Source organism: Nerophis lumbriciformis, linkage group LG23 (assembly GCF_033978685.3).
Source record: "Nerophis lumbriciformis linkage group LG23, RoL_Nlum_v2.1, whole genome shotgun sequence".
Lineage (NCBI taxonomy): Eukaryota > Metazoa > Chordata > Actinopteri > Syngnathiformes > Syngnathidae > Nerophis > Nerophis lumbriciformis.
In genome coordinates this window covers 26,149,682-26,162,191 of record NC_084570.2, presented here as the reverse complement: position 1 = coordinate 26,162,191, position 12,510 = coordinate 26,149,682, and the positions used below count along the sequence as shown (strand labels likewise).

The window sequence follows — 12,510 nt, the reverse complement described above, 5'->3', positions numbered from 1 at the left end:
TTGAAGGTAGAAAAGCGCTATACAAGTACAACCCATTTATCATTATTTATTTAAATACAGAGTGGGCCAAAATTTAAAACTGAACAAAGCTGCAGGCCAAGGTTGAACAAATTAACCTTTTTGATAGGGACCCAAACAAGTTTTGCATTAAATATTGAACAAGCAAGGCCTATAGTGACATGCAAAATCGAGTTTCAAATAATAATAATAATAATTAAAAAATATCAATGGCATATCAAATACAATTTAAATAAAAATTGAATGCCTCTTTTCTATTTGCAGCCTTCTGAGGTAAATATCAACATTAACTTTTTCCACAGGCTAATAAATTTGAAAATAAAATAATGAATAAACCAACCATTCAGGACTTTAAACTGCTCAGTTTGCAACACACTGATCTAATCTGATGTGCCCAAACCAGATACCTGCCATCTTTTCTTGGATGCTAGTTCATAGTTTACAGAAGAAACCAGAGCTCATAAATGATCATGTAGAAAGTTGGAACGCAAATGGCGCGCGACCAAGCTTGAGGTTTTCCATCAAGCATGGAGTGATAGTTTAATATCGTATAAACGCATGCTTACCTTAGCTAAAGCTAAATATTACTCAAATCTCATCCGCCTCAACAAAAACGACCCTAAATTTTTGTTTAGTACAGTAGCATCGCTAACCCAACAAGGGACTCCTCCCAATAGCTCCACCCACTCGGCAGATGACTTTAGGAATTTCTTTAATAAGAAAATTTAACTCATTAGAAAGGAGATTAAAGACAACGCATCCCAGCTACAACTGGGTTCTATTAACACAGATACAACTGTATCTACGACGGATACTGCAATACAAAATAGTCTCTCTCTTTTTGATGAAATAACATTAGAGCAACTATTACGGCGTGTAAGTGGGATAAAACAAACAACATGTTTACTTGACCCACTTCCTGGGAAACTTATCAAGGAGCTTTTTGTATTATTAGGTCCATCAGTGCTAAATATTATAAACTTATCACTTTCCTCTGGCACTGTTCCCCTAGCATTCAAGAAAGCGGTTATTCATCCTCTGCTCAAAAGACCTAACCTTGATCCTGACCTCATGGTAAACTACCGACCGGTGTCCCACCTTCCCTTTATTTCGAAAATCCTCGAAAAAATTGTCGCACAGCAGCTAAATGAACACTTAGTGTCTAACAATCTCTGTGAACCTTTTCAATCCGGTTTCAGGGCAAATCACTCTACGGAGACAGCCCTCGCAAAAATGACTAATGATCTACTGCTAACGATGGATTCTGATGCGTCATCTATGTTGCTGCTTCTTGATCTTAGCGCTGCTTTCGATACCGTCGATCATAATATTTTATTAGAGCGTATCAAAACACGTATTGGTATGTCAGACTTAGCTTTGTCGTGGTTTAACTCTTATCTTACTGACGGGATGCAATGCGTCTCCCATAATAATGTGACCTCGGACTATGTTAAGGTAACGTGCGGAGTTCCTCAGGGTTCGGTTCTTGGCCCTGCATTCTTTTTTAATGTACATGCTGCCGCTAGGCGACATCATACGCAAATACGGTGTTAGCTTTCATTGTTATGCTGATGACACCCAACTCTACATGCCCCTAAAGCTGACCAACACGCCGGATTGTAGTCAGCTGGAGGCGTGTCTTAATGAAATTAAACAATGGATGTCCGCTAACTTCTTGCAACTCAACGCCAAGAAAACGGAAATGCTGATTATCGGTCCTGCTAAACACCGACATTTATTTAATAATACCACCTTAACATTTGACAACCAAACAATTACACAAGGCGAATCAGTAAAGAATCTGGGTATTATTTTCGACCCAACTCTCTCCTTTGAGTCACACATTAAGAGTGTTACTAAAACGGCCTTCTTTCATCTCCGTAATATCGCTAAAATTCGTTCTATTTTATCCACTAGCGACACTGAGATCATTATTCATGCGTTCGTTACGTCTCGTCTCGACTACTGTAACGTATTATTTTCGGGTCTCCCTATGTCTAGCATCAAAAGATTACAATTGGTACAAAATGCGGCTGCTAGACTTTTGACAAGAACAAGAAAGTTTGATCATATTACGCCTATACTGGCTCACTTGCACTGGCTTCCTGTGCACTTAAGATGTGACTTTAAGGTTTTACCACTTACCGGTACGTATAAAATACTACACGGTCTAGCTCCGTCCTATCTTGTCGATTGCATTGTACCATATGTCCCGGCAAGAAATCTGCGTTCAAAGAACTCCGGCTTATTAGTGATTCCCAGAGCCCAAAAAAAGTCTGCGGGCTATAGAGCGTTTTCTATTCGGGCTCCAGTACTATGGAATGCCCTCCCGGTAACAATTAGAGATGCTACCTCAGTAGAAGCATTTAAGTCCCATCTTAAAACTCATTTGTATACTCTAGCCTTTAAATAGCCCCCCTGTTAGACCAGTTGATCTGCCGTTTCTTTTCTTTTCTCCTCTGCTCCCCTTTTCCTTGTGGAGGGGGGGGGGCACAGGTCCGGTGGCCATGGATGAAGTGCTGGCTGTCCAGAGTCGGGACCCGGGGTGGACCGCTCGCCTGTGCATCGGCTGGGAACATCTCTGCGCTGCTGACCCGTCTCCGCTCGGGATGGTGTCCTGCTGGCTCCACTATGGACTGGACTCTTACTATTATGTTGGATACACTATGGACTGGACTCTCACAATATTATGTCAGACCCACTCGACATCCATTGCTTTCGGTCTCCCCTAGAGGGGGGGGTTACCCACATATGCGGTCTTCTCCAAGGTTTCTCAATATTCACATCGACGTCCCACTGGGGTGAGTTTTTCCTTGCCCTTATGTGGGCTTTGTACCGAGGATGTTGTTGTGGCTTGTGCAGCCCTTTGAGACACTTGTGATTTAGGGCTATATAAATAAACATTGATTGATTCATTCATTCATTCATTAATGTCGGGGCTCAGGCTTTGAGCTGAGGCATCCCTCATTATCGAACGAAGGTGCTCATCAGTCATTATATCTCGTATTCCACAGTCTTGGGGGCGTGCCTTACAAGCACTGCTTTTAACGTCCTCTACGAACTGATGTCACGTCCGCATTTCATCCCTTCTAACAACGTGCCCGCCTAGTCACAAGATATGAGCGGTTCCTGTACCCATACACACGTGAATGCAAAGCATACTTCATCAACAGCGATACAGTTTACACTGAGAGTGGCCGTATAAGCACCTTTAACATTGTTAGAAATATACGCCACACTGTGAATCCACACCAAACAAGAATGACAAACACATTTCGGGAGAACATCCGCACAGTAACACAACATAAACACAACAAAACAAATACCCAGAACCCTTTGCAGCACTAACTCTTCCGGGACGCTACAATATACACTCCCGCTACCTCCAAACACACACACACACATACACACACCTTGTAGCGTCCCGGAAGAGTTAGTGCTGCAAAGGGTTCTGGGTATTTGTTCTGTTGTGTTTATGTTGTGTTACTGTGCGGATGTTCTCCCGAAATGTGTTTGTCATTCTTGTTTGGTGTGGATTCACAGTGTGGCGTATATTTCTAACAATGTTAAAGGTTTTTATCCTGGCACCCTCAGTGTAACCTGTATCGCTGAAGATCAAGTATGCGTTGCATTCACTTCTGTGTGCGTGCCGCACATATTATGTAACTGAGCCAGCACTTGTTGGCCTGGACGAAAAGGGGATGTTACAATTCTCGGGAGGGGAACTGAAATTTGGGAGTCTCCCGTGAGGTTTGGCAAGTATGAGATTTAGCTGTGTACCGCTGCACCGCTACTGTATATAATCGGCGGGCCAGCTCTAGTGTTAATTTGATTTCACCTCACGGGCCATGGTGAAATTACACGGCGGGCCAAATTTTGCCCGCGGGCCAGAGTTTGACACCTATGATATACTGTAATATTTGTTGCAATACTATACTATTAAAGTTTAAAAGCCATGCAATTTCAAGCAGTACATATATTTTTTTCTTGTCAAAATGAAAAAAATAAATTCCTTTTAGTGAGAAAATATTAAGTACTTTATTGACACATATCATTTTCAGGTGTTTGCGGGCTTGATAAAATGATGTAGGGGGCCAGATCTGGCCCCCGGGCCTTGAGTTTGACACCTGTGATCTACATCAACAATATGATTTGTCTGAGTGGCTGGACAGAACAGATCCCTACCGCCCCCCCAAAAAGATTTTTGATTTTCTTATATTTATTAAGAATTGTTACAACTAAGAATCGCGATTCATTCAAAACCCCCTAATAAACAACCATTCACACTGTGAGAGTCAACATGATAAATATTCACCTTTTGCACTTTTATTTTTTAGGTCAACTTACATGTTTTGTTATTGTTTTTTCGGTAGATATGCAAACAATGTATTTTAAAAGTGCTGTTTTTACTAATCAGATTAATTACACTTTTGAATTTGGATTATTCCTGGTTAATCACTCGCTTGCATAATTTGAATTAACCAGAAAAAATACCCGGATATTTGGACACAAATGCAATTTTATTGTAAGTATTTTATACAAGAGCATTTTTAAATGTTTTACTTGAAAGCGCATCATTCATTTGGTCAAAACTTGGTAATAGTTTTGTCTTAAAGTCAAGTCAGGGTGTGATTTTGAGTGCAATTTGCCAGAAATTACTTTCTATATCCTGTCCAACCAACTGAATTTACCACAGGTGGACTCCAATTAATCTGTAGGAACATCTCAAGGACGATCAGTTCAAACAGGATGCTCCTGAGCTCACTTTTGAGCTTCATGGCAAAGGCTGTGAATACTTATGTACATGTGATTTATTAGTTTTATATTTTTAATTAATTTGCAAAAAAATCTAAAATAAACTTTTTCACAATGTCATAATGGGGTATTGTGTGTAGAATTTTGAGGACAAGAATAAATGTATTCCATTTAGGAATAGGGCTGTAGCATGACAAAATGTGGAAAAAGCGCCGTGAATACTTTCTGGGTTATGTACTTTGAGTCACTACCATGCTTTGACCATGACTGTTAATCTCAAAGTATTAGCTCTTCACTGGTTTGTGTTAGGATACGTGCTCTTTCTAAAATGTTCAAACAAGTCCTACACTATCTTTATGTTGTGGTCTTTCTTGCTCAGAAAAACTGCCAAGTCGAGAAAAAAAGTTGTTGGTGGCAGCAATGAAATAAGAAACAACAATGCAGCCAATGTGGCGCCACCTCAGCCAAGGCCTCCAAGTCCTCGGCAAGAAGCTCCTCCCAGGTTGAAACAGGTACGTGTTTGACGTACAGCCTGCTTATTAATACAGTGCATGTCCACACCGACATGGTTCATTTAAAAAACAACAACATGTTTTCCACAATGTCTGTACACATAAAAACACAATCACTCGCTGTCATGTTAATTTTGGCCAATCAGAAGCCTGAAACGGTGTGCGCTGATATTAATTATAGTGTATCTCACTATATTGGTAAACCAAGTCAGCAGTAGGGCTGCAACTAACGATTATTTTGACAGTTGATTAGTCAACGACTACCTTAACGATTAGTCGACCAGTCGGATAATAAAGCGTACACATATTTAATGACTCTTATCGACTTTTAAATGCAGCTTAAGTTATTTCAGGGATGTGCTTACGAACAACAAAGATGACTAGTTAAGTCATAAATATTTATTTATACTGTAACTGTGCTGCTCACTCAGCTGTTACAAACATTAAAATGATTCTGAAAATGTTTTCATTTAAAAAGAAAGGAAAGGCACAGTGCTAAAAAAAAAACTATTACCGGTAACCTTTTTTATGTATTCAAAAAAATAACTGTTAAAGTAGCAACAAAGAAAACAGCAAAACACAAAATCTAACTTTGTCAAAAAGAAAAGCATTTTGTGATGTTTGAAAAGCTGCACACTAATATATTGACTATTGATTAACTCTTGGCAGTTTTATCACTCTAATAGACTCCATCCATCCATCCATTTTCTACCGCTTGTCCCTTTCAAGGTCGCGGGGGGCGCTGGAGCCTATCTCAGCTGCATTTGGCGTTAGGCGGGGTACACCCTGGACAAGTCGCCACCTCATCACAGCTCTAATAGACTCAATGTGTAGAATTATATATTTGATTAATTATTAAAATGTTGGCTATTTAATAGATTGTATGTTTAATCTTATGATACCTCCGCATTGGTGTCTGTCTGTCTGAGGTCTGAGATAGGGACTTGTCCAGGGTGTACACCGCCTTCCGCCCGAACGCAGCTGGGATAGGCTCCAGCCCCCCCGCACCCCATAAGGGACAAGCGGTATAAAATGGATGGATGGATGTTTAATGTTATGATACCTCCGCATTGGTGTCCGTCTGTCTGAGGTTTGAGGTGGCGACTTGTCCAGGGTGTACACCCCCTTCCGCCCGAACGCAGCTTGAATAGGCTCCAGCAACCCCCGCGGCCCGAGAGGGACAAGCAGTTGAAAATGGATGGATAGATGGATGCATGATTAATTCTATGATATGTGTTTTATGTGAAAAGACATTTAATGGGCTCATATTATTATTCTAATCCCCCACTCGTCCCAATCTAAACAATGCTGAAACGGACATTTAAAACAGCGACTAAACTACGTACCTAAGGCCCCGTTTACACTAAGCCGGATAAGGTTATCCAGGGTAAATCCCACCTAAACTTATCCGTGTCCACACACAACAATGCCACTGTTTAAGACCCCCTCCCCCTCCGTCCGCCGGCGCAACGCGACCTAATACGCATGCGTGGAAAATGCACACGTCATAGTCACCTCCAGTGTTGCTGAACTTGCTTTGTGTGCAAGTTCTTAAATTTAACTTATCTGAACAATATCCAGTGTTGTGATATTTCAATGAACTGGAATCCAGTGGGCTGTGGGGCCCAATTGTAGTGAATCACACCTGAGCCATCATAAATTAATCAAATCTTTATTAGACACGTAAACAATGTGATAAAGAACATTTTACATCAATCAAACTAGGGATCTAAATATCTGGTCAAGACACTCCTCACTCTTTTGCCTTCACCTTCATTGTCCATTCGCTTTTGGTGACTTTATTTACCTCGGACCTAGACGTTGATACAGTATGCTTTGCCAGTCCAAATGCCTTCAATGTTTTCCGTAGTCTTCCATCGATGACCAGGTAATACAAAGCACACACTACCTTTTTTATCACATCCACGGGAGCCCTCATTCTCGTTGTTTCTCCTTTGACAAATAGACAAAGTTTTTCGGTAAGTAAAATCACAGCTGACCTCGACAATCGAAAGTTCTTGCCGTCTGAGAAGTGTTGTATCCGAAATAGCTGCAATCCCTTTCTCTTAAGGTACCGGTACTCATGTGTGATTTCCACAAGCGTCTGTACAGACGGAAGGAGAAACACATGTCTGGATGACTCGCCTCCAGAGTTCCAGTGGTTAGCTCCGAGTTACGAAACCGCTTTATTATGAAGTGGCTGTTGCACGTTCTTTCTGACGTCACTTCCTGTGTGGGGCGCAATCTTTCTGGCGTCACTTCCTCTCCGAACTCAGTTTGTAAACGATCAATGAGTCCATACAAAGCTAAGAGCCAAAGATTCAAGAAATACACGGCACACTTACCCGTGTAAAAATTTGTCCGAGAAGGGGGACCTTAAACGCTTATTTAGTGTGGCTCAAACGGCGCTTAGGCTAAATTATTATTCGTTTAAGGGGTTAAACGACTTAATGTAGACATGGCCTAAAGCTAGCAAGACCAATCCATACACTCACAACACATCTCATCTGCTTGCATCATCGATGTAGGACCAATGTACTAGCTGAGAGGCTTGAGAGGCTCTCGCTTTTTTTTTTAAACAGCCTTAAGTCGTCTCCACATGTCAAGCTTAGAACAGCACCACACTTCACCCCTTCACAATAAAAGCGCTGTGCGCAACATCCGGTCTGACTGTGCCAACAAAATAAAGGTTTCGAAAAAGTACCTAACACAAGCACAATGTACTTAAAGCGCTTACTGATACATTTACAAAATTATTATGCTTTGACTTAAAATGCTGGTCAAAATTGTTCAAAAGATTTATTGATGTGAAGATTGTTGCATATAATTAACAAACATTTTATTTATTTTTCTTAAAACGCGCACACACTATGGTGATAAAATCAGTGGAAAAGTAAAAAAAACGGAATTCATTTTTTTTTAAACGGAAACACTTATTTTGTGTATATATTTTTTTTAATTGCAATTGTTATTTTATTAATTGCTTATTTGTTTCTAATTTATATCCTTTGTTCTTTTAGATTACATTTAAAGTTGAGTTTTGGTTGTACAATAAATACTCATGTTTTCAAATCAATGAATAATCGTGTTATTAATCGTGATTTCACTATCAATCAAAATAATCGTGATTATTATTTTTGCAATAAAAGCCCTATTGAGAGCCCGTATTCATCAAACACTTTTGGGATGAACAGAATCCTCACAGCTACACAGCCAATGAAATATGAAAATGTATATAGTTAGAAGGGTTGTATAAGTTCAAAACCCAAAACCAGTGAAGTTGGCACATTGTGTAAAAATGATTTGCAAATCCTTTTCAACTTATATTCAATTGAATAGACTGCAAAGACAAGATATTTAATGTTCAAACTGAGAAACTAATTTTTTTTTTTTTGCAAATAATCATTAACTTAGAATTTAATGGCAACAACACATTGCAAAAAAGTTGGCACAGGGGCATTTTTACCACTGTGTTACATGGCCTTTACTTTTAACAACACTCAGTAAACGTTTGGGAACTGAGGAGACCAATTTTTTAATTTTTCAGGTGGAATTATTTCCCATTCTTGCTTGATGTACAGCTTAAGTTGTTCAACAGTCCGGAGTCTCCGTTGTCGTAGTACGCGTCATAATGCGCCACACATTTTAAATGGGAGACAGGTCTGGACTACAGGCAAGCCAGTCTAGTACCCGCACTCTTTTACTACGAAGTCACGCTCCATGAAAAAGACGTTGCTTGGATGGCAGATATGTTGCTCCAAAACTTGCATGTACCTTTCAGCTTTAATTGTGTCTTGGGCACTAATAAACCGCCATACCATCACAGATGCTGGCTTTTGAACTTTGCGCCTAGAACAATCCATATGGTTATTTTCCTCTTTGGTCCGGAGGACACGACATCCACAGTTTCCAAAAAACAATTTGAAATGTGGACTCGTCAGACCACAGAACACTTTTCCACTTTGCATCAGTTCATCTTAAATGAGCTCAGGCCTAGCGAAGCCAGCGGCGTTTCTGGGTGTTGTTGATAAATGACTTTGGCTTTGCATAGTAGAGTTTTAACTTGCACTTACAGATGTAGTGACGACCTGAAGTTACTGACATCGCTTTTTGATGCAGTACCTCCCTAGGGATCGAAGGTCACGAGCATTCAATGTTGGTTTTCGGCCTTGCTGTGATTTCTCCAGATTCTCTGAACCTTTTGATGATATTAAGGATCGTAGATGGTGAAATCCCTAAATTCCTTGCAATAGCTTGTTGAGAAATGTTGTTTTTAAACTGTTCGACAATTTGCTCACGCATTTGTTTACAAAGTGGTGACCCTCGCCCCATCCTTGTTTGTAAATGACTGAGCATTTCATGGAAGCTGTTCCAAATTAGCTTGTTCACCTGTGGTATGTTCCAAATAAGTGTTTGATGAGCATTCCTCGACTTTCTCTTTTTTTTTTGCCTTTTGTGCCAGCTTTTTCAAAACATGTTGCCGGCTTCAAATTCCAAATGAGCTAATATTTGCAAAAAATAATAAAAACTTCCAGTTCGAATGTTAAGTATCTTGTCTTTGCAGTCTATTCAATTGAATATAGATTAAAAAGGATTTGCAAATCATTGTAATCTGTTTTTATTTACACAACGTGCCAACTTCTCTGGTTGTGGGGTTTGTAATACAAAGTGTAACATTATTACAGTACAATATGTATTCCCCTTAATAGAAGTAGGATCAGAACAATTTACAATTTATCAAATACAATTAAAACACGAGTCTCATGCTCTGCCACACTGATAAATATGTTTGCATCATCTAGCTTATGGATGTTTGTGTTGTTATTATGTTTGTTTCTGTTTTATCTCCATATTCTCTCAACAGAAAGCGAAATTACAGCACCCCAAAAATCTGCATGGTCCCACAGACGGCAACTCAGTTCAGGTGCCTCCGCCTCCTAAACCCCCCTCGCCTGACGTTCTCAAAAGTAGCGTCACATTGTTGGCGACTGTCAGCAATGTCCAAATTGACATTCCTCCACAAGAAGACGCCGATTTTATGAAGAGGCAGGTGGAACCACCCCATGCTGAGAAAAAAGATGCCTCCCTACCTCCTACGCACAATAAGCCCCCACTGAAGTGTGTATTAGACAGAAGGCCAGGAGATGAGAGAAAAGTGCCCAATGGATTTGCACACCTTCATCCACTGAAAGAAACGTTTTGTGTCTCTGAGAACAAGGCGGCAGATATTGATTTAAATGACGACACCATGGAGCTCCTTAGAGAGGCTAACATGCCGAATCCAAAATTGGAGGAGGAGCAAGAAGCAGCTTTGGAAAACAGATCTGCACGCATTATCAGTAAGGGAAACGTTGAGGGGAATAAAAATGGGTCAGGGACGAGATCTCCAACTCAACATGAAAACATACAAGTAAGAAGTGTATTAACAGCAATAGATGTCTGCTCTTTGGTTATTCTCATGTGTGAATCGATGCCTTTTTAGGAAAATCTGGAGTCGACAGAAAAGCTGCTGGAGGCCTTACCTCCAACTGTGGTAAATGATCGATAATTGTATTCATTCTTTGACTCGACTGGGAAACAAATATATGGTCATTCAAAAAGAATACGCCAAAATTATCATTCGATATTTCAAAAATGAAAAACAATAGAAAACCTAGCTTGAACACATGTGTGTACATAACTTTGAGTATTTATTTCATGCTTTACAAGTGCTCAGTATGGCCACCAACGGCAGCACGGACAACCTCAAGACGATGTCACGATACACCATGTTGATTGCTGCTGTTATTCACCATTTTGAGGGTAAACAAATACGTGGTTTTCCTACAATTAAACGCCGCCGAAAGGATTACATGACCACAACGATGAAATACTAACACAATAAAACTTGGATAACTCCTGTATCAAATGACCATTGATTCAGTCCATTACAACAATGCTTGAGAACTGAATAAATGCGTGATGATTTTGGCATATTCTTTTTAATCACCCTGTATATTGTACTTACAAACACACATACATACGCACTTACACAAAATTGTTCATACACACATACATACCGGTACATAAGTACATTCATTTATACATACATACGCACATACATTGGGACATACGCTCGCACATACAGTACAGGCCAAAAGTTTACTGCTATGCACACTCTTGGCCTTCTCTCGATGAGCTTCAAGAGGTAGTCATCTGAAATGGTTTTCACTTCACAGTGTGCTTGAAGCTCATCGAGAGAATGCCAAGAGTGTGCAAAGCAGTAATCAGAGCAAAGGGTGGCTATTTTGAAGAAACGAGAATACAAAAACATGTTTTCAGTTATTTCACCTTTTTGTGTTAAGTACATAACTCCACATGGGTTCATCCATAGTTTTGATGCCTTCAGTGACAATCAACAATGTAAATAGTCATGAAAATAAAGAAAATGCATTGAATGAGGTGTGTCCAAACTTTTGGCCTGTACTGTACATACACAAATACAGTACATACATCCACACACACATTCACTGTAGAAACATAGTACATACACACATACTGTACATATACAAGCACATATGCATACATACACTCAGGCATATAATCACGTTTCATCAAACATATATTAACGTTGTTCCCCCCCCATTGGAAATGAGGTAAAACACGGCACACTGATAAAGCTTAACCTATTTACTATAACAATCTACAAGGTTACTATAGTTTGCTTTTCTTTCTTCCCCTCCATTTATCTGCTTTCTTTTGTAATTCAAATTTTCATTACATATATGTATCGTTGCATTTAGAACAATTGTCTTATTGATAATTGAGGTAATTTGTCATATCATATTTGTACATATTGTATTTGCTGATGTCGTTATTGTTGTCTCTGTCTTATCCGCCTCTTGTCCCTGCAATTTCCCCCTCTGTCTTCCTTTTTTTCTTCTTTTCATCCCCTCCTGCTCAGGTCTGGTTGCACCAAACGTTAAATAAATCCATTTAATAATGTCAAACACAAGAGAAGTATCCAACCCTTCTCTTTTCTAAAGTCAATGTGTACAGCAGATATGATCATCTACACCAGACCTGGGCAAATTAAGGCCCAAGGCCGCCTGTGGCCCATTGAGCTTTTCAATCTGGCCCGCCGGACATTATCAAATAATTTTTTTGGATCTTTAAGATCTAAACTGTAGCCGCCATTATGATGTGCAGTGATGTTTTCAAATTACCATAAGTCTTGAACTATACA

General features: G+C 39.8%; 1 protein-coding gene across 2 annotated transcripts in view; it reads left to right on the top strand.

The window, feature by feature from the left end:
• The window catches only part of nek4 (NIMA-related kinase 4), a 54,166-nt gene that overhangs the window by 17,885 nt on the left and 23,771 nt on the right, over window positions 1-12,510 (top strand). For both annotated transcript variants that reach the window (XM_061984895.2, XM_061984896.2), the window contains exons 6-8: window positions 5,153-5,285; window positions 10,150-10,695; window positions 10,768-10,818. In XM_061984895.2, the coding sequence (XP_061840879.1) occupies window positions 5,153-5,285; window positions 10,150-10,695; window positions 10,768-10,818 (730 nt within the window). The remainder of the gene's footprint in view (window positions 1-5,152; window positions 5,286-10,149; window positions 10,696-10,767; window positions 10,819-12,510) is intronic.